General features: G+C 39.1%; 1 protein-coding gene across 1 annotated transcript in view; it reads left to right on the top strand.

Moving 5' to 3' along the window:
* Positions 1 to 22,603, top strand: part of LOC137941363 (phospholipid-transporting ATPase 3) — a 36,206-nt gene extending 13,603 nt beyond the window's left edge. The window contains exons 17-27 of the mRNA XM_068786732.1: positions 2,531 to 2,632; positions 2,725 to 2,788; positions 2,877 to 3,089; positions 13,079 to 13,244; positions 13,315 to 13,394; positions 13,517 to 13,756; positions 20,688 to 20,909; positions 21,003 to 21,170; positions 21,397 to 21,759; positions 21,840 to 21,946; positions 22,127 to 22,603. Coding sequence (XP_068642833.1) covers positions 2,531 to 2,632; positions 2,725 to 2,788; positions 2,877 to 3,089; positions 13,079 to 13,244; positions 13,315 to 13,394; positions 13,517 to 13,756; positions 20,688 to 20,909; positions 21,003 to 21,170; positions 21,397 to 21,759; positions 21,840 to 21,946; positions 22,127 to 22,433 — 2,032 coding nt within the window. The 3' untranslated portion in view covers positions 22,434 to 22,603. The remainder of the gene's footprint in view (positions 1 to 2,530; positions 2,633 to 2,724; positions 2,789 to 2,876; positions 3,090 to 13,078; positions 13,245 to 13,314; positions 13,395 to 13,516; positions 13,757 to 20,687; positions 20,910 to 21,002; positions 21,171 to 21,396; positions 21,760 to 21,839; positions 21,947 to 22,126) is intronic.
* The last annotated feature ends 202 nt before the right edge of the window (positions 22,604 to 22,805 follow it).

Genomic DNA, 22,805 nt, shown 5'->3' with positions numbered 1-22,805 from the left:
CTGACTCACATGCCAGAGAGGGATTGTCTTTCTAAATGGGACACTCCTTCTCAGGCCTTGTAGTTTCTCTTTTAGCCTTGTGCCTCAATAAAAGTGCCTTTCTTCTTCTTCAAAAATAAAAGCTAGCTATAAAAGAAAAAGAAAGAGAGAAAACAAAATACATCAAGTGGTAAATTGTAAGAGAGTAGTTATCGGCCGTGTCTCCTCCAGGCTCCACAGTAGGAAGAACTTCAGCTCCCTCGCTGGCGCCTCTCTCCACCTTAATTGGCAAGCCATTGCTCACATGTCTGGACCGCCTCTTTGCCCGACCATGGCCACTTGGCAGCCCACTCTCCTCCCCCCATTCTCTCCCCCACCAGTGCTCTTAAGCTTAAACTTGATGTCAGCACCATCAGCCACCCTGGTATAGCTGGCTTCGGAGGTGTCATTCGGAATTCTGAAGGAGTCCCCCTCTAATCCTACGCTGGTCCTTTGGGCATCTCTGACTCCAGCTTAGCTCAGCTCTTTGCTCTTCCAAGGCCTCACCATATTCCGAGGCCATCTCACTGGCCCCCTTTTGGTTGAAGGTGATTCCTCTGTGGTGATTAGCTGGTGCTCCACCCCATTGACCCACCTTGGCACCACTGGTCGGTGTATCGGGACATTTTTTTTTGAAGTGGTGATGATTTTATTTCAAGAAAGAAAAAGTAACTTTAAGGGAGGCCTCCCCTTACAACGAGGGATTGAAGGGGAGGGATGCAATTTAGCACAAGAATCTGTAGCAGAATTGGCTGATCTGAGAACATGGGACTAGGTACAAGGAATAAAGGGTACAAGATCCATAATGTCAAAATAAATCTGCCAATAACACTTAGGGTGGGAAGGTGGAGGAGGAGCACCATGACTACCCGAGAATCTCCTTCCATCATGAGCGGACCGCTGGAATGATCATGGAAGATACGGGACATTGTTGACATCATCTCCACCCTTGTACTTGGGGCCTTGTACCATTCAGCAAACTCTTTCGTTGATAACTTTGCCAAGCAGTGAGTCTCCCTCCAACTCTTGTTGTAGTGGAAGAGCTCAGTTAAGGTGATTGTATCTTTCCTTGTTTTTAATAATATTTACATTTTTCTCAAAATAAAAATTACCCCTTTTTTCCTGAAAAGCATTGTTACCTATTCTTGGAGAATAGTTAAACTGTTTCTGGTGAAATTGTAGGTGGAAACTTTTAAGCCTAAAATTCCATTAAGAGAAGTGACTTCCTAAGAATATTTCCTTGTGACACTTACTGTTTATTTCCATCTTCGGGGAGTTCTTGTAATGTATGTAATGTCTGCCACTTTTAGACTGCACACCTCTTCCTTTAAATCTATGTCAACTATGGAAAACTTTTCCAGTATGATACTTCCATAGTTTTTGCCCAAGATTTGGTTTTATTTGTTCATGAGAGATGTTGCAAAATGCTAAAACTCTTTTTGGTTAAATGACTATGGCGGGTAGTGGGCTGCAAATATGTCTAGCCTTTATCCACTTTACCTGCTGTGGCCCACAAACTACCGCCTAATCCTACTTGTGGTTCTTATTCGTGTGTGAGAGTAACCTTGTAAATACTGGCTTGATTTTCTTTTTATTGAGTTCAGCTACTAATTGGGTAAATTATTCAAGGCCTTTGTTTACTTTACCTGCTGTCACCGACAAATGACCCTCCCATCCTACTTGGTGAGCTTAATGATACATGATATACTCGTGGAACTCAATAATACAGGAGATCTAAGTTTGGCGATGGGAGCAGGTTCTTTTAAACGTACTAGCGTGAAGCAGTTGTATTGTTTTTTTAACACTGCAAGAAAGAGATTTCACCAAAGGGAAAGGGAAGTAGAAAGATGAAAGATACAACTTTAGAGGGTGTGGAAACAACTATTTTTTTTTTGTGGTACATGAATTATCTTTAATTAATGTGTTAAATCTTCCATCAATAATTCATATGCCATGTAATGTATGAGGGAACTAAAGACACCTGTTACACTGTAATTGTTTCATGGCAGCAGAGCTTAAGAGAAGCAAACAGCATTAGTGATGTAAAACAGGCATTCTCGTTCATCTCTTGTAGCAGGAACTCTTTCCCTTCAGTTTGAATTCCCTTTATTTTTTTCTTTATTAATAAATAAAGTATATTAACCATCTAAAAAAAACGTCATGTAACATCTGATATCTTTCTCAAAAAATAAAACATCTGATATCAACTTAAAGCAGAATAAAAAGCTTTTCAGCTTGACCTGCAATACCGAGCTTGATTTATTTTTGGATGCACCTTCTTTTGTTTTCCTAAATGCTGTAGTCTCTGTGTAGGGTTCCATAAGTTCACTTGTATATTGGTCCTATACCTTGTATAGTATTTTTAAATACTAATCTCGTAAATGGTGTTAATTCACTTCTGCAGACCTCTATATTGGATATTTAATTATCTCTGTTGCTTTGTCTGGTTGGTGTCTGCTACTGATGAAAGCACCTCTGAGCTAATTCTCATCATTGACCTTTTTGTTCTCAGGCGTACCCCAACAGCAATCATGGTTCGTGAATCACATGTAGAAAAGATGGGTAAAATCCAAGATGTGTCATATGAGATCCTAAATGTTTTGGAATTCAATAGGTGGGTGCATCATTGGTGATTTCAGCTACTTTATATTCAGCTTATAATTCTTGTCATAATTAACATTCATGGGCATTTCTCACATAAAACAGTACGAGGAAACGCCAATCTGTTATCTGCCGTTATCCAAATGGAAGGCTAGTTCTCTATTGCAAGGTGATTTGCCTAGAGCTCTTTGCTTCCTCTGTTTTAAAATACAATCTTTTCCACAATTTGGTAAGCATAAATTGGCCATATTTTATAGGGAGCCGATACAGTTATCAATGAAAGGTTGGCAGATGGGAACCGTGACATAAGGAAATCAACCAGGGAACATTTGGAACAGTTTGGTTCTGCTGGTTTGCGTACACTTTGCCTTGCCTACAGGAATCTGAATAATGAGTTCTATAACAGCTGGAATGAGAAGTTTATCCAAGCCAAATCTTCTTTGCGGGATCGTGAAAAAAAGTTGGATGAGGTATTTCTTGGATATAGATGAGTTCTAATAGTTTATGGTGGTAGTTCCAGAAGGAAGCTGTGGTAACTAAGAAGCATATGACTCTCTCACTTAACACACATTTTCCTGTCTTCATTGGTTTTACTTGAAAACAAAACTGAACTCCTAGATTGCTTAAGCTCATGGAGGTGAATTGTCGCTTCCCTCAGGAACTTTGACATAGTTCTCTCTTCCTGTGATTATTTATAGCTATAATGTTTTTTGAAAATTATATATAGCATTTTTTCAATCTATATTCGGCTATAATTGTAGTTATTTATTTGTACTAGGTGCAGTAAAATCCCAATCTTGTAAACAAGAGGGAAACTATCTATATTTATGAAAATATGGAGAATGAAGGATCAATACAACTCATTTAAAAAAAAAAAAGGATCAATACAATCAAATGAGTAGTGGTGAGTTTGGATAGTTACATAGCTCTAATGATGAAGACATTGCTGAAATCTATAGGTCAAATAGAACCATCCTAAACAATTCAAGGTTTATGAAAGAAGCAAGTAGAATACCGAAAGACAACAACTTTTTTTTTGGGAAGTTACTATTTTGTGAAAGCCTTCACTTTTAGTGCTTTCTATCTTCGGAAAGTCAGCAACTATTTACCTTTAGTAGTTTCCTGGCTTGTCAACAGTCCAAATTAGGAAAGTCCTTAATTAATCATTAGCAGTTTCGATATTAATTAGTTGCTGTAATTCTTTCTTTTGTAAGCTGCTTCTATAGCGTCACAATTTCATTGTATTTTTTTTTTTTTAAATGATGTTGATTTTTATTAAGGCAAAAGCTCAAGAGAGCATATTACAAAGGAGGGAAGCCTTCCCAAACAATGAGAGATTGCTGGGAAGTTCCCATTTTCGCCAATTTATTAGCCAAAGAATTGGTTGATCTAGGAATGAGATTTCAATTATAATGTGTAAAAGATACAATGTCAGCAATACTATTAATGATGGGCAAGTGGTGCCAAGGGGGGAGGCGTCTTTGGAACACCAACTAATAACCGTCTTCGAGTTGCCTTCAATGATTAACTTGCCATGGGGATGATCCCTGAAGATTTGGAGGCCGAACAACAGAGCACTAACTTCAGCAGTATTAGAATCGGCAATGCCCACCGGACCAGCATAAGAAAGAATAGGGTCTCCATTGTGACTTCTGAACACACCACCTGCTCCTACTGGTCCAGGACATCCAATAGCACTACTATCAAAATTTAGTTTTATGCAGTCGCAAGGGGGAGGATCCCAGATAACTATACTCGGAGCTTTGCTGGGGCCAGACATATGAGCAATCAAATTCCAATTTCCCGAAGGGAAAACCCTGATAGAGTGGTAAAATCCTTCTTTGTATGAAGCCAGCTCGAGATGAGGCCGACGACATGAGAAGCCGTGTTGTCTGGGGTGTTAGCTTTGGAGTTGAATCTCCGGTTATTTCGCTCAAGCCAAATGCAACATGGAACATGCACAAGATAGGCCGAAAGAATTAACTTGCCCAGTCGAGGAAGGAGAATCCCTCAAACCATCTCAAAGGTGCCAACGAGGTCCTGATGTAACCCTAGTTGGAGCCCAATTTTCTGAAAGATCTTCATCCAAACTTGCTATGAAAATCCAGTGTAAGAGGACATACTGGACTGTCTCTTCGCTCTCACCGCAAAGGGGACAAGAAAGATCGGGGGCAGTGAAGCCTCTTCTATGAAGGTTGTCTGAAGTAAGAATCTATTCTCTGATGGCTGACCATACGAAAAATTTGATTTTGCTTGGTGCTGAGAGTTTGTAAGCCAAATTCGCCTTGTGCTTGTAATTGGAATCTCATTCCTAGATCAACCAACTCTTTGGCTGATAAATTGGCAAAATTCGGAATTTCTCAGCAATCTCTCGTTGTTTGGGAAGGCTTCCCTCTGTAAATTGCTCTTTTGAGTTTTCGTCTTAATAAAAATCAGCATCATTTAAAAAAAAAAAAAAAAAAAAAAAAAGAAATTTCTGTTTTAGCGCTGTAACTTAGTTTAGCGACTCAATGGTTGTTGGAGAGTCTGTGAGTAAGGGAAACTGCAGTAACTTTGAAACAAGTCTTTTTTGAGGAGCTAATATACATTTTCATTTTAGCTGCCGGAACAACCTTGTGTCTCTTTTTTTTTTTTTTGTGAGAGTAATTTTCTTAGTATTCTTCTTCTATTATGCTAGCTACAGCTAGTTACAAACATTCTCTGTGGTCATAAGTTCTTGTTTTCTGAACTTGGAAACTAGGAATTTCTTAGAGTTGAAAAGCTATTGAGTTACTTTTGTTCCACCCTTATTAATCAATTATATTTTTGTGATTTTGCGGCATTATCTGGTACCAGAGCTAGTGTCCAATCAAGACTCTAGATATTGAGAACTGACATGAAGAGTGTCTCAATATCAGAAGTGACATGCAATCATTAGTACCACTGTTAATATATGAGTTTTGAAGTTCATGAAAAAATTGAAAATTTTGTGGAACTCCCAACCCATGGACATGTTTATGTTGCAAAGTCACACGATCCACATCCAAAGCTCCTTTTTTAAACTAAAAACTAGTGATATTTTAATAAATGACATGCAATAATAAGATACACTAAGAGAGCTAACAGGTCCGTTCTCAAGGGGAAGCATTCTCCCATCTACAAGACTTGGTTGGGAAACCCCTTCTCTTAATTATCTGCAGTGCTATTGACTGAATGATATGAGTGCTGCAAAACAATCTGAAGAGGGATACAAAATTCTTTAATTTCATCTGAACTATGCCTAAGTTTCTATTGGGAAGGGATGATGTTCTTTTGGAGTCAGTTTACCACCAATGCCGTGCCTTCTTCTATCACCACTGGTTTGGGAATAGAAAGCTTATATTTCTGCTCCATTACAATTGCACAGCCCTGCTGACCGACAATAGGCCACAGGAATTTGCCCTGAATGATCTTTGATTACTCCATTAGCTCCAACTGGCACTCTGGGGTTGCCAAATGAATGTAGGAGCCAAGGTGCCATATTTGTTGTGTGTGAGGAAATGGTCTCTGCATCATGGCTCTCAAACTTCTATAGATGATAGAAAAAGGGAGTGGGAGAGAACGCCGTAGACTTGACCCCATGATACAATTGAGTGAAAAATGCTTTCAGCGATCCCAACTATAGTTTTATGAGAGTCATTGAGAGTTCTAGAATTTCGCTCATTCCAAATGTGCCAAATGACTGTTGCTACGGAAGTTTTCCAAAGATTTTGCCCAGTTTTTTGCATCAAGTAAGAAATATTCTGGTTCAACAATTCAGCAGTTGATTGGGGAAAACATGTAGATATATTAAATTTCTTGAAGATGAGCCCCAGATCTCAAAGCTGATTTTACGTTGCATGAAAATGTCTTGTTGTCTACAAAGTTTGCATAGGGATTTGATTGTTGGATTTCCTTTTTTCATAAGCTCATCACAAGTAAGTATTTTCTCCCATGCTGCTGTCAAAAGAAAATGCATTACTTCTGCTGGCACTATATACTTCCATGCTGCTGTAACCTTATATTCTGTGTCCGAGGCTTGAGATGGGCTCTGAAAGGAGTTGGAGGCTGTGGAAAAGCTGCCACAAGGTTTTAAACTTCAAATTGGGGTGTCATATCCTTGATTATTAGTGAATAAGCTGTGAAGCTGCTGCCGTAATCTACCAGTTTTGGATGCTTCTTGATCATTTAAGCGTCTCCTGAAATTGAGGTTCAGGCCAAGACCTGGGGGGGATGCTTCTCTTGAATCAGCCACTGAGATACTTGGGTTGGAGGCCAATCTGAATAGGGTTGGAAATTGTGTGGCTTAGGCTTTGGCCAATCTATCTATTCTTCCAAAAGCAAGCTTATGACTCTTTTTGGACATGAAATCTCAGATTCATTGAGAAAGGGATTTCAAGTTACAGATTTGTTTCTGCAGATCAGATGCTCTGTATGCAGTGGAGTCTTTTAAGGGGAGCTAATCATTTTGGGCGTAGTTGTTCTTTGAATACATTATTTCTTTCCATAAACCTTCTTTGTTGGCTGCAAATCACTAGAACCATTTGGAAAGTAGGGCCTGATTCATATTCTTCTATCTTTTAAATACACAGTCCTCCCTCTTTTTTCTTTTGATCTACTGTCTCCCATTTATATTGAAGATATTTAAAAGGTTTCTGATGCTCCGCACTAATGGAACTTCCTTTCCATGGCTTCCAATAATGTGATTTGGGCAGGGAATGAGAGATGGAATGTAGTTTAGGATCCCTGCAAGTGTTGATGTTATAAGTGTGGTGCTGCCAGCCAATGGGAGCAATTTTTCTCTCCATGTGGCAAGTCTTCAATTTTTTCTATAATAAGATTCCAGATTTAGACTGGAGGCTTACCCATGAATAAGGGAATTCCAGGGTAAGTGGATGGGAAGTCCTTTATCTTGTAATCAAGGATCTCTGCCTGATGTTTCACTTGATCATCTTCCATGTTAATGCTGAAGAGCCGAGATTTCACCCAATGTATCTTCTGAACATTTAGATTGCAGTCTAAGTTTTAGCTCAGTCTCTTGTAACACAAATTCTAGCTGGATGCCTTTGATAAGCTACTTTGGATAATGTACACAGAAAGTTACATCTCCCATTTTCTGCACTTTAATACTTAAAGTGTGTTCTGAAGCTAAATTGGTCACTGAAGAAAAAATGAGTAATATTATTAAAAGAGGGACCCTGAAGGATTTAGAGTACAAAAATGGAAAAAAAAGGAAAAGGAAAATAAAAAGATGGCAGCTAAACAACCTGAGAACAAGAGTGGCCCAAATACTCGAAGAAATTCAAAGAACCCCATTGTTGTTGGTGACTCTTTTTCCCTCATTGATTGTTGTTCTTTGAAGTTATTTCCAACATTTTTAGCTGAAGTTAGGAGACCTTTTCCCTATAAAGAAACTTATGATCTTTCCAATTGCAAACTAAGTTGGTACTTTTCCACCGTCAAACAACAACATAATATTGGGAATTTTACCTACCTGCTGATCTAAACAAGAAATTGCCCAAAATTTAGAGAATCATACACATTGGCCGCAAGACATACTTGAATTTGCTCTGATACTTTGTTGAAGTTGGGCTTGCTCTTCCCATATGATTTGGCTGAAACATAGGATCTTTTCTAGCTTAAATCAATTTCAGACTATTTTCCTACAACGACTTCTCTTACTGTCAAGCATCCAAGCTGAGACGTAGAGCACATGGGCTACTATATTATTAGAAGATATAATTAGAGTGTTTGGTTTTCTTTGTTTTCTAGGAACATTTCTTGTATAAAATCATTTCCTAGGCGGGACTTTACCGCTCCTGATAGTATCTGCCCTCTCTGTGGCGTTTGCGTGGAGTCCGTTCAGCACGTTCTCTTGCACTGCGGCTTCTCTTGATGAGTTTGGATGGCGATCTTCCAAAAAGTTGGCATTTAAGTGGGCCTCCATTAGGATCTATTCAGCACTTTCCAGATGGTGTTGGGGACTCGTTTGCCTAGAATTAGCAAGCTTCTTCTCTCTGTATGCCTTGCTCACATCTCGTGGTGTCTTTGGCTTGAACGCAATAACCGGAGATTCAATTCTAAATTCAGTAACCTGGAAAGTATGGTCTCTTGCGCCGTGGGTATGATCTGTAGTTGGCTCCACACCAGGAAGGAATTTGCCCCCCAGGCTGGTATTTCCCTTTGCTGGAATTGGTGTCTTCTAGCCCATATGGCGGGTCCTCAGAAGAATCCGACTGTGGCAGTGTGGGAGCCTCCCCCTAGTGTTTGCATCAAGTTGAACTTCGACGGGAGTGCTTTGGGTTGCCCCGAGTCGGCGAGTGCAGGTGGAGTATTAGGAATCATAGAGGAAAGACTGTTCTTTCCTATGTGGGGCCGGTTGGTATTGTTGACTCCAATACTGCTGAAGTGACTGCCCTTTATCTTGGATTGAAGATTTTCAAGGACCGCCTTCACGGGAAGCTGTTGATTGAATGGGACTCCAAAGTTGTCATTAGTTGGTGCTCCAGTTTGGCTTCCCCCCTTTGGCGGCATTGATCAATTATTTCCTCTATTGCAGACATGGTCACTTCAGTTTCTTGTACATGGAATCACATTCCTAGATCAACCAATTCCTTGGCTGATAGGTTAGCTAAATTTGGAACATCCCAACAATCTCTCATTGTTTGTGACGGTACCCCCTCCTTGTAATCTTGCTTTTTTTAGCCTTTTAATATAACTCAGCACTATTTCAACAAAAAAAAAAGTCATTTCCTAGGATTTAAGGGGCTGCAGGGACATCGATGTAATTTTGGAATTGTTTTAATTATAAAGAGGGAAGAAGGGTCTTTAAAACCTACTCCCTCTCATGTCTTTTCTCTTACCAATTCCAACATGGTACTAGAGTGGGTTCTCTAGGTTTGGGAGTTGACACCCAACTCATAGAGATTATGCTTCCTTCATTTTCTAATATGTCATGAATTTCTAGTTTTTAATTTTTTTCAGATCAATTCATAGTGATTATGTTGTCTTTTAATCTGGACTCCTTTTTCTCTTTGCTTGTAGAATTTTTTTTTTCTTGTCTGGTGTGCACTATTAGTTCTTTGTCCTTTATTCCCAGTTTTCTGTTGTCATTCTTTTCCTAGCTTTCATAGATTTATTACCTCTACCCCCTTAAGAATTCGGTGTTATTTCATCTTATATTGCCTATTGCACCTGTTGAAAGACGTTGATCCATCCTCTGTTTGAAGCTCCCTTTTCCAGCAGAGTCTCGTCCTTCCCCCCACTATTGACCCTGGCTTTCAAATACCTTATACCTGGGCTCCAAAAAAAAGGAGAAGACAAAATATTGGTCTACCATCTTCATACTGCTATCAACATGCTTGCTGATTCTTAGATGGCTGTTGATATTGAAATCTAAGTGGAAGCTCCTACTATTAAAGGCTTGGGTGATGGGTCCACTATCCAGAGTTATGGAAGTTTTTCAAATGGACAATGCTTTGCTTAGAGTACCAGAGTTATCACCTGTGTTAGCCCATGAGGATGACCAGGATGAATGGACAATGCTTCAGTGACAACATCAATTTGGTACAAAATCATTCTACTTTCCTGCAATTCCAATTGTTGAAACTCCAGTGCAAGTTCAAGTTGTATTTGCAGTATCGAGAATTCTTGCTGCTGTTTGAATTGCAGATTTTGGTCATTGGAGATCTCAAAGATCATCTTCTAAACAGGTTGACACAGAGCCCCAACAGGAGATGCCTCTTAGTCTGTCATAAGTGAAACCAACATCTCTTGTACTCTCTAAAACTGTTGCATTTCTTTGACTCAACCAACAATGATAAAGTTGTAGATAAAACCATCGCCAACTGAATTTTCCATAACTATCATGGAGCTCTCTTCCATGGGGACACTTTTCACTTTGACCTGGGAAGGATTTGGGCATTGGTCTTCTGTTTGCTGTAGACCCACAAGGACTACCAATTCTTTCCTAATTAAGGGTGAATACCAGTTCCTCCAGAGCTTAATCCCTGGTCACAGAGTGCTCGAAAGCAACGGTCTGATTCATACAAAAGGCAAACAAGCAGATCACCTTCAGTGGAAGGGAGAAACATACCCTACGGCTTCGGATGCAGAGGTCAGCTTCTCCTATAGTGTTGCCATTAATGGAAGTTCAAAGTGTATTCTGATAGGCAGGCTTATCAAACTGGAAAATCAGATTGATGGGTTGAGTCATGATCCTTTGAACTCTAGTGATCGCCATTGCTGCAATTCTGCTGCTGTGCTCCTTGGCTGAACTGAGATTTGCAGTAAAATGAGGGTATGAAGTCGAGAAAAAGTTTTTGTAGAAGTATAACTTACTAAAGCATCCGATTATGATGATGGTTCTACTAGTTTATCAGATGATAATTCTGTTTTCCAAGCGCTAATGTTGACCAGCTCTGAGCTAGTTGTGTCATATGTAAATAATGGCAAAGCATGATTTCTGGTGCATCCAGTAATTCCACTGACGGGTTCACTACACTAAGTTCACCTGCTACTTCCTGCACTTTATTCTTTGAGCTGATGCCCAGATCATTTTCTTTTGCTGTTCAATAAAATTGATAGAGTGACTTCCAAGCTAAGTCATTTCCTTCAGCATGTTTGATTCTTGAAAGGTTATCATCTCATCCATTAGACATTTTTCTCAGCTGACATATACTTAAGTGAAATGGCCAAGAGTCTCCAACACTATTCTCTTCTGAACCAGCTTTTGTCTCTTGTAAATTTAACCTACTTTTAATATTTTTTTCTTGGTTATTTTTTGGTCAAAACTATGGGTGGCTAATATTCTTTTCAAATAGTTGTTGTCAATTTTCTGGTCAATTTTGTTGTAACTTTGGTAGTCTCTTCTATTGCTTTATTTGATGGTTAATATTGTTGATGTCTTGTACTAATGTGCAATTTGGAGTAGTTATGTTTCATGCACTTCTATCAGTATTTCCCTCGTAACTTTTTGTGTTGTTTGAATATCTCATGCTATTTCATATTGTGTAGACTCTTTTTTATCTCATAAGACCAATTTTTTTTTGGAACTCTTTTGTTTTTTTTTCAGATTTTTTAAATTCTTTTTGTGGTCCAAATTTTTCAAATTTTATCTTGGGAAAATTTTTCTCGTACTTTGGGAATTGCTTGTGTCAATACCCGATTCCTTATTATTATTTTTTTTTGGAATTCTTTTGTTTTGTTTAAACTTTTAAAATTGTGTGTGGTTTGAACTTTATGTCTGGAAAATTTTTCTTGTATTTTGAGAATTGCTTGTGTTAATCCCTCTGTTTGAGTATTTTGCTCTTCTGAGCTTTTTGATTTAATAAAATTCAGCATCATTTAAAAAAAAATCCCTCTGTTTGAGTTCCTTGAATTGCTTTTCTTATTTTGCAATATATGTGATGCTTTTCTCCTTAGTGACATTTTATTACCCTTAAGTGGGTTTGTTATTGCCCTTTGGTGGGGTTTTCAATTGTTGTCCTTTACTGATTGGCTTTTCTTATTTAGTGATTATTATCATTATTTTATGCTCAAAATCTTTTGTATCAGTTTTCAATTTTCTTGTTTGTGTTACCCATATTTCTTTGGCTTGCCCTCTAGTTAGGGTTGTGAGAGTATGTCTGCTTTGGTATTTATTCTTGGGATGCCTCAAGTTGGTCTATTATTAGGAGGGAGACGGAGGAAGATGATTGTTGTAGTTTTTGTTTTCTTTTTAATGTTTAAGCTGGGATGGCTGTCATATATTTCCTAGCTTGAGGGGGAGGGAGAAAAGAATACATGTGCTCAATTCAAGCTTAAAAGCTGCAAATTTTAAGTTGTTGAAGCTACATACACCACAGTTTTTTGAAGGCCAAATGTTTTTTAAAACCCTTTTGTATTTTCTTTTTTATGCTTGAAATGGGAATTGTGAGACAAATATTGTGCTGAAGCTATATGCTCTAGCTTGAAGGGAGGTGTTGGAAGGTAAAATTAGAGTTTATTTTGTTTTTCAAGAAAGTCACTTCCTATAGTTTAAGGGGCTGCAGGGACATAGATGTAATTTTGGAATTAAATTATAAACAGGGGAGAAGGGTGTCTAAACCCTAATCTTTCCCATCTATTTTCTCTTGCAAATTCTAATATATATAATAGTGGGCTTACTTAAAAAAAACATATATAATAGTGGGAATTTTTACTCGTCAACAAGTTATTTATGGTTTCGTTAATCTGACCTGTTTTGAAATAAAAATGAGCTATCGAGGGGGATTTTTTTTCCTGGTAGTTGAGCTGCTGGACATAAATTTTAGCTTAAAGATGATGCTTTAACCACCATGATGACTGTTCTCATTTAATCTAGTTACATGTTGTCTCATCAAAATCTTGACCACTTTTGTTTGCAGTTGTATAACCTGTTTGGATGTTATGCAGATTTAATCATTGAAAAGAATGTCTTTTTTGATAAATTCGTGTTCTTCAGGTTGCAGAGCTGATAGAGAGAGATCTCGTACTGATTGGAAGTACTGCCATAGAAGATAAACTCCAAGAGGGTGTGCCTGTTTGTATTGAGACTCTATCTAAGGCAGGGATAAAGATTTGGGTTCTTACAGGAGACAAAATGGAAACTGCTATAAATATAGCCTATGGTAAGGTTCATAACGTCTGGAAATGTACTTATTTTTGCTTTTTGACTTATTATTCTCATCACTGTTGCAGCTTGTAACTTGATCAACAATGATATGAAGCAGTTCATCATCAGTTCTGAGACTGATGCTATTACAGAAGTTGAGGATCGGGTATGCTGTATCACTGAGATATCATGTTGTTTTATATCGGCTGTTGTAATATATTTTTTTTATTTTTAACTTATAGTCTCCTCATTGCTATTTTGTTCATGTCATCATTACTGTGATAATAGGGTGACCCAGTAGAGACAGCACGTGTTACCAAAGACTTTGTCCAGCAAGAGCTGAGGAAATGCCTTGAGGAGGCTCATCACTACCTGCATACCGTTTCTGGGCCAAAGCTTGCACTGGTTATTGATGGAAAGTGTTTAATGTACGCACTAGACCCAGTTGTTCGTGTCACTTTACTCAGTTTGAGCTTAAATTGCAGTGCTGTTGTCTGCTGTCGAGTATCTCCACTGCAGAAGGCACAGGTTCTCTTCACTACTCATCGTTTCTGTTTCCTTTTAACATGTTAGCCGAAGTTTTAAAATTCCTTTTCATCTTTTTCTTTTTCCCTACTCGAGTAGAATCTTCTATTCTCTTGATACTTCAGGTTTAGCGCACTGCAGACTTGCAGTGGGTTATTTCACTCAGATAAGGAAAATTTACCAAAATGTCCTAATTTTTATGAGAGTATGTTGGATGCATTTTACTCGATATCATTTACTCTGCAAAAATTTGTTCTTTTTCTAGATTTCTTTTGGAAAATTTTGCTCTTGATGGTACCCATGCATGACTTCTCCGTGACTTGCAATCCTGAACACCCGCAATATGTTGATCCCATTTGCTTGTACATCCTGGTTTATATCAAGACTTCATTGCTCAATAGAAATCGTCTAGGCCTTTCTAGATTTCTCAGGATGGTTGTTCCTAATCAAGGTGTAAAAATTGTAGCACCAGAACTCAGGATGTGATTTCTTATGTGACATACACTCATTTTGATGTTACTTTGACTTTGATTAGCATAATTCAAAATCCGGGGATACATAATGGCACTACTTGTTTATACAGAGGTTTTATTTTGACATTAAATGTTATGAGTATTTTGTTTACTAATTATGTCATAAAGTCCCTTGCATGGTTGTTGAAGAGACTTGTGTATGGAGTTTTCCATGATTACTTCATGCCACACAGAACGAAGGACATACTCCGAAAGAAATTTATTCGGTCAGCATGCTTTAGGGTGGTGGATTTTGGGCAGTGGAGTTTTACTGTCCAAATTAGTGACAGATATTATGTCATATGACAAATTTTAAATAAAAGCTATTACCATTTTTCACAAAACAATAACTAGGACTTGAGAAGGATGTTGTTTCCCCCATGCGATGTTCGTTCAGAGCAACTTGTTGCCGCACTCCAGTCTGAGAAACACAAATATGACTCGGATACCTGGTGATAGATGATGGCTGAAATCATGTGTTGTCTATAAAGGAAAGTTGAATTGATGAGCAAGGAGTGAACAAATCAAAGACTAAGAAGAAATGATCATCACATCTTGGAATGATCGTAAAAACTGCTCAAAAAGAAAACGTGCCACTATCCGCAGCCTTCTTACTCTTTCCAAATCATCTATTGTCATTCTTCAAGAAACCAAGCTTCAGCACAATGGAGACCCTATTCTTTCTTATGCTGGTCCAGTGGGCATTGCCGATTCTAATACAGCTGAAGTTAGTGCTCTGCTGTTCGGCCTCCAAATCTTCAAGGATCGTCTCCATGGCAAGTTAATCATTGAAGGCGACTCGAAGACAATTATTAGTTGGTGTTCTAAAGACAACTTCCCCCCTTGGCGCCACTGGCCCATCACTGATAGTATTGCTGACATTGTATTTTCTACTCATTGTAATTAGAATTTCATTCCTAGATCAGCCAACTCTTTGGCTGATAAATTGGCAAAATTTGGAACTTCCCAGCAATCTCTCATTGTTTGGGAAGACTTCCCTCCTTTGTAAATGGCTCTTTTGAGTTTTTGTCTTAATAAAAAGCAGCATCATTTAAAAAAAAAAAAAGACTATGGATGATGTGATCGCTCATGACTTGTGGCGCTACGCCACTCTGAGGTGGACTGCCGTGTATGCTACTAACCATTCTGATGGCATCTTTGCCCTTTGGGATTCAAGTGTGGTTGATGTCATGGGTGTGATTTAGGGTATATTTTCCATTGGTCTTTAAGTTATGTGACTGGTCTTCCGACAGCAACTGGTGCCTTGTGGATGTCTATGGCCCTACAAAATAGCGGGAGAGGCAATCCTTTTGGGAGGAACTTCTCTTTCTCACCCAGCAATAGCCTCTTCCTTTGCTGTTCGCCAACGACTTCAATGCAATATGCTATTGCTTTGAGAAATCACCTTGTGTTGATCATGTCTCTTCATCAATGAGAGGCTTCACTGACATCATTAGCAGTTCTGAGCTAGATGAAATTAACATATTAAGCAAAACCTTCACTAGGTCCAATGGGAGATCCCTTCTAATTCTTTCTAAGTTGGGTCGTTTCTTTGCAATTGGTTGTTGACTGAGGATCTATGAATGTGCTGCTAGCAGGGTTCTCAACAAGGCCGACTTTGACCACTGGCAAATCCAACTCGACACCAAAGCCGAAAGATTTGGGTGCCAAACCCTTCCAATTTGAGAATTGGTGGCTATCTGATGCGGATTTTGACAAACTTATTTTTGATAGATGACCTTCCATTAGTGTCTTTAGTGTTATGGTTGGAGGCTCCTCTGAAAATTAAGAGTCTAAAGGGTGATCTTAAACTGTGGGCAGCCTCTCACCATGCCGCTCAATCTGTGGAAAAGACCTCCCTCTTATCTCAGATCCCTTCTATCGACGCCATTGAAGAACTTAAAGAGGCCTCACCTCCACGTAGTCATCCCTCTGTTCATCTCTCCTCAAAAAATTCACTTCCATCACCAATCTTAAATGCACCCAATGGAAACAATGGGCCTGCTTGAGATGGTTGAAGGATGGTGATGGAAACACCAAATTCTGCTTTGCCATTGCCTCAGCCAGACGAAGGACTAACCGAATTACCTCCTTATGCATCAATAACGAGGTAACCTCGTATATGACCTCCATTACTAACACTGTTATTAATTTTTTTTGCAGATTTTTTTACATGGAGAAGTGCCCTACCCACCCATCAATTCAGCACATAAATCTATACAAATTTCCCCCTTGCATCGCCTCCTTCCTCTATCTACCATTCTCCATCCGATTAATTGAGGCTGCTGCATTGGACCTACCTTTTGATCGCACGCTTGGACCAAACAATTTTAATGGAGAGTTCTACCAGTGATGTTGGCCGACCATCAAGAGCAACATTATCTATATGGTCCACAGTTTCTTCCATAAAGGAATCATCTACCTTGCCTTGGGTGTATCATTCATTGCTCTCATTCCTAAGAAGGCTGTTCTTCAACATCCAAAAGACTTTAGACAAATTAGCCTTATATCTAGCCCATACAAGATTATTGCCAAACTCCTTGCACACCGCCTCAAGGTCACTCTCCTGACAATCATCAACCATGGTCAAAGCACCTTCATCAAAGGGTGTAACATCCTTGACTCAACAATGATGGTGATCAAGAGATCCGACAACTCTGACAACACCAAGATCATCATCAAGCTTTTGGATGATTTTCTTGAGCGTATGGGATTCGGGACACGCTGACACTTTTGGATTAGAAGTTGTATCATGTCAGCCTCATACTCCGTTTTTCTCAACAACAACATTTGTGGTCACTTTAGAGTCACTCATGGGATTTGACAAGGAGATCCTCTCTCTCTTCTTCTCTTCAACCTCGTGGTAGAGTATCTCTCATTTATGGTCTACTTGGCCTAGGATGTCGACTAGTTGTCCTTGTTGGCTGACTAGAGGGAATTTGACATCCCCTTGCTCCAGTTTGCGGATGACACTTTATGGTTTGGAGATGGTTCGTTGGATGAAATCAGGTTTTTCAAGGTTCTACTCGGCTTCTTTAAGCTGATATCTTGGCCAAAATTCAATTGGAGTAAAATTCTCTCACTGACTTCCACATTCATCTGACTTTGCTCTAGACCATGGCAACTCACTTTGGATGCTCCGCCTCTACACTCCTCACTACCTATTTTGGTCTTCCTCTCTTTGACTATTGGCCACATAAAGGACTTTGGCCCTATGATTGAGAGAGTTGGCTGTCATCTTGCTACCTGACGCAGCTGACTTCTTTCTAAAGCTGGTAGTCTCGTTCTTCTCAGTTCTTGCATTGTCGGCCTCTGGAATCATTTCTTTGCTTTCCTTTCTTTCCCAACCTCGGTTTGCCATCGTCTTGAGAGCATTAATAGGCGTTTCCTTTGGCATGGTGCTGATGATGGCTTCAAATACCATCTTGTGAGTTGGAAAGTCATTTCCAAGACGAAAATTATGGATGGCTTAGGGATTAGGCTGATCAAGGACATGAATACTGCCCTTCTCCTCAAATGATTGTGGAAATTCAACACTTCTACAAAAATTTTGTGGAGAAATATGGTAGTTGCCTATCTGAGATGCTCCTTTGACTGGTGGACCGTGTCTCAGGTTATCACATATCTAGTTCTGTTTATATCTTTCCCCTTCACATTCAAGTCTGCGGTTAGCTTTTTTACTGGCAGCGGCCAACATGTTGAGTTCTGAACATCACTCGGCCCCATGCCATCCTACCTCCCCATTATTTTGCCGCCACTCATCCATCTCTGTGGTGGACTCCTGGGACCATGGTGATTGCTGGAATCTCCACCCTTGTTGCGGCTTGAATGATGCAGAAGCACTGGACATATGTGCCCTTCTTGATGATCTTAGCCGCATTAAAATTAGAAGCCACATTGAGGATAGATTGGTCTGGAGGCCTATAATCACATTTAGGGTTGGACGGGCATGCATGGACCACACTTTGCTGCCATTGCTTCGCCCTTTCCACGCGTCCCAAGGTTAATTTTTTTATTTGGAGTGCCCTTCACAATAGAATCTTGACCGTAGACAATCTTCGAACAAGAGGCTACTTCTGTCCTTCCATCCTTTTCACCTTGTGCAGTGCTGCTGATGCAAGTGTCTCCTATGTCCTCCTCCATTGCCATTTTGCATGGAAAGTGTGGACCTGCCTTCTCAATCTCATTGCCTTCAGGTTTGCCTCCTGCACAACCTCCACGCCATTGGCTGCCTTTTGTTTGGATCCTCAATCCATAAGTTGGGCAAGGTTCTTCTCTCAGCTTGCACTGCTTATATCCCTTGGGGCCTCTAGAAGGAAAGAAACAATAGGCGATTCAACTGTAAATTCTCCAATGTTGATGGTGTCTCCAACAACATCATTGGTCAGACCTTCACTTGGATCCACTCTCGCAGAGACTTCAAATGCCTAGCAGCTCCCCTCCCTTTCACTCAGCAATATTTGGCGCATCTTTGCTCAGATGTCTGACTCTTTACGGAGGACCTTCTAAGCAGGAATGGGAACCCCCGCCCCCTGGTGTTCTGAAGCCCAATTTTGATGACAACACTTTGGTAATACCAGTCTTGCTGGCTATGGCAGCGTCTTCAGATACTTTGAGGGAGCCATCTTGATCTCTTACTCCGGGCTCATGGGGATCTGTGATTGCACCTTGGCTGAGCTCTTCGCTCTTCACCAAGTCCTTATCACCTTTCAGGATCGCCTCTCTGCCCCCATTATTGAGGGTGACTCCAGTGTGGTGAGAAGTTGGTGCTCGTCCCCTTTCCTCAAGCCTCCGTGGAGGCATTGGCCCACCTTTTACGACATCGAAGACATCTCATCACTTTTTTTCATGCTTTTGATCTCTTATACCGAGGTCTGCCAATTCCTTGGTTGACTCTCTTACTAAAAATGGGACTTCCCTGCAATCCTTTATTGTGACAGGAAATACTCTAAATTTGTATTCTTTGTTTTTATTAATAAAACTCATCAGTTTCAAAAGGAAAAAAGGACATTCAGAAGGATGAAAATAGCCGTAACCCATATATATTATGTCCTCTATGACATGTTTCCACATCGATCCATTATAGAGATGGTTATTTCCCTGGGGTATATTTTGTTATATTCTATGTTCTAGAGAATAGAGATGGTCATTTCCCTGGGGTATATTTTGTTCTTTTCTATATTCTTTTTTTTGAGAAGTAAGTGTGAATGTATTACTGAAGAAAAAAGGTTACAACCCTTAAAGCTAAAGAGACATTTCCTCCACAACAAGGTGTTGGAGGGAAACGCCTTTTTTAGCTTGAGCATCAGCTAAGGGAGACTGCTGGAGAGAGTGGGTAGTCTTGCTCAATATTTGTCAGTGTCCTTCATTTTAATCTAATATTTTTAGATAATAAGATGCACAAGAATGAGCTAAAACCTAATAAGCTAACTTCAAGAGTATTTATTTTATCATTACTTGAAGTTTACCTCATATTTGTATAGATTTGTATTTTGTTATGATTGACTTTTAATGTGTAGAGCAGCAAATGAGTTCTGTTGAGTTCCTTAATACGTTAGATTGTGATTCCATTTTCTAGAGTTTAGTCATATTCCTGGAATTATTATGTATGTAATTTACAGTTGCTAAATTTGCTGTTGGGTTGAAAATACTTCATTAATTTCATGTGCACAACCATAGTAAAATCATTCTGAGAAATTTTGGTATGACCTCCTATCTTGGATGCCAATGAATTAGGTCAAAGCATTTAATTTCCTTTTCCACACCCTTGTGGAGGAGATTTTTTGTGTTAAAGTGTTACCAATGGAATTAGAAAATAAGTACCCCATGCATCTTCAAAACATTTGTGTCTATGCATAGCGATGCCAATGAATTGGGTCAAAATATTTACTTTCCTTTTTTGGCACCTTTATGGAGAGCCTTTTTTAAGAGTTGAGTGTTAAAAATGGGATAAAGTTCAAAGCTTTAGGGAAAATGTTGTGTAGAGGATTTCATTAGGTTAGCAAATGTGAAGTCACTTCTAGAAAATGTCCTCATATAAGCTACCAAGTTACCTAAATTAAAGCTTTAGGGAAAATGTTGTGTAGAGGATTTCATTAGGTTAGCAAATGTGAAGTCACTTCTAGAAAATGTCCTCATATAAGCTACCAAAGTTACATAAATTACCCATGCTCAAATATTAAAATTCATCATCCATATTTCTGTCTCTTAGTGTTGTTATATTGTCATTAGTTTAACTGCAAACATTTAATACCTATAGCATTACCTGGTATTACTGCACAAAAGAATATCACAATTAGTGAGCAGTAGTGAAATCTTAACAAAGATTGATTAAGATGTGATTTACACTGATAGTAATCATTTGCCATTTTTCTAATTGCTCTTACTGGTCATTTTGAGAAAGACATTGTGCTCTTCTGCAGGTGACTAGTTTGGTAAAGAAAGGCGCTCGAAAAATTACGCTTAGTATTGGTGATGGGGCAAATGATGTAAGCATGATTCAAGCTGCCCATGTTGGAGTAGGCATTAGCGGTATGGAAGGAATGCAAGCAGTCATGGCTAGTGATTTTGCCATTGCACAGTTCCGATTCCTTACAGATTTACTTCTAGTGCATGGGAGATGGTCTTATCACAGGATTTGCAAGGTCAAACTTGTCGTTTTATTAGAAATTTTAAGATTGAAAAAGATTTCTGTGATTGGCTTTTGATGTTTTTTTTTTTTTTTTGTGTACTATCAGGTTGTCACATATTTTTTTTACAAGAATTTGACTTTCACTTTGACTCAGTTTTGGTTCACCTTCCGGACTGGTTTTTCTGGTCAAAGATTCTATGATGATTGGTTCCAATCTTTGTATAATGTCATATTTACAGCTTTGCCTGTAATAATTGTTGGATTGTTTGATCAGGTAAAGGATCTATCCTTTTGAATTTTATCTTGTCATGTTGAGTAAATCTTGGATAAATGCACACTACTTATAGGATGGCTGGCATAAAATGAAAATGACATGAATATGTGGGTACTGTCCCACTGCAATGAATGTTGTAGTGGACTTTGCTCATAATCAAAATGCCTCTTGTAGAGATTAAATGGTGTTGGAATCTCTGATCTATTTAACTTGGTTTTCTTACCAGGACGTTAGTGCAGCTCTTTCTAAGAAGTACCCTGAACTTTACAAGGAGGGGATAAAAAATGCTTTCTTCAAATGGAGCGGTGTGGCAGTTTGGGCATTTTGTTCAATCTATCAGTCATTAATTCTCTACCATTTTACAGTTGCTGCAAGTGAGAAGGGTCATAACTCATCAGGGAAGGTTTTTGGATTGTGGGATGTCAGTACAATGGCCTTTACATGCGTTGTAATAACTGTTAATCTTCGTCTTTTAATGGCCAGTAACTCAGTTACAAGGTGGCACTATCTTAGTGTTGGAGGGAGCATTTTGGCCTGGTTTATTTTTATCTTTATTTACTCTGGGATTATGACACCGTATGATAGACAAGTAAGTAGGCTTGTATATTCTCTCTTTCTGGGATTATGCATACCTCTTTTTCTTCTGACTTTTTGCTTTTTATGTTGCAGGAAAATATATTCTTTGTCATTTATGTTTTAATGAGCACGTTCTATTTCTATCTTACCCTTCTCCTTGTCCCGGTCCTTGCCCTTCTTGGTGACTTTATCTACCTTGGGTAAGATAAATTCAAATCCCCCAGCCCAAGTTTGTATTTTGTACAAGTTGTCGTACTGAGGCAAATCTTGCGGATGTTTAACTACTTTTTGTGTCAATTTCAGAAATGAACTTGTTGAAATATTTTATATATCCTCTTTAATTCTTAAAAAGTTTTTGAATTTGGTGTTCTCTGTTTTAGGGTTCAACGCTGGTTTTTCCCCTACGATTACCAGATTGTTCAGGAGATGCACAGGGATGAACCTCTAGTGAGCAGCCGAACAGAATTTCTGGAAATTGGGAACAATATGACACCCGAGGAGGCAAGGAGCTATGCGATCTCTCAGCTTCCTAGAGAAACATCGAGGCACACAGGTTTTGCCTTCGATTCTCCAGGATACGAGTCATTCTTTGCATCTCAGGCAGGTGTTTATGTGCCACAGAAGGCTTGGGATGTAGCCCGCAGGGCTAGTATGTCCAGCAGGCCGTCCAAAAGGAGTTCCTCATAGAACTTAAAAGAGGACACGCAACCAACTGGAGCTTGTACATTTTTCAGTGATCCAGATTTTGTAAATTAGTTGTGCCATATCCTCCATTACATTTCTTTTCGTTTTTTAATTTTTCACACTACACATCCTGTAATTGTTTGGATAGTAAATTACACGCAGTTTAGTGGTCACTTTTGTCTCTTTGTAGATGGTTCTGAGCGTGAGGGAATTTTTAACACCTCAAAGGCCATAAGATATACACAAACAGCACTGCGGTGATTTTCGATGTACATAATCATAGAAAGTCTTCTACCTCTGTCTGGGCCCTCTCTACGTTGACCTCTACCTCTAGAGGTTTTTGTAGGAGCTGATATAGTGTTGGAAGTGTTAAGA

Source organism: Aristolochia californica, unplaced genomic scaffold (genome assembly GCF_029961685.1).
Source record: "Aristolochia californica isolate CCGP_79_NKW_82.1479 unplaced genomic scaffold, dmAriCali1.0.hap1 SCAF_9, whole genome shotgun sequence".
Classification (NCBI taxonomy): domain Eukaryota; kingdom Viridiplantae; phylum Streptophyta; class Magnoliopsida; order Piperales; family Aristolochiaceae; genus Aristolochia; species Aristolochia californica.
Note: the sequence above shows the minus strand (reverse complement) of the source record. Positions and strands in the feature narration are given on the sequence as shown.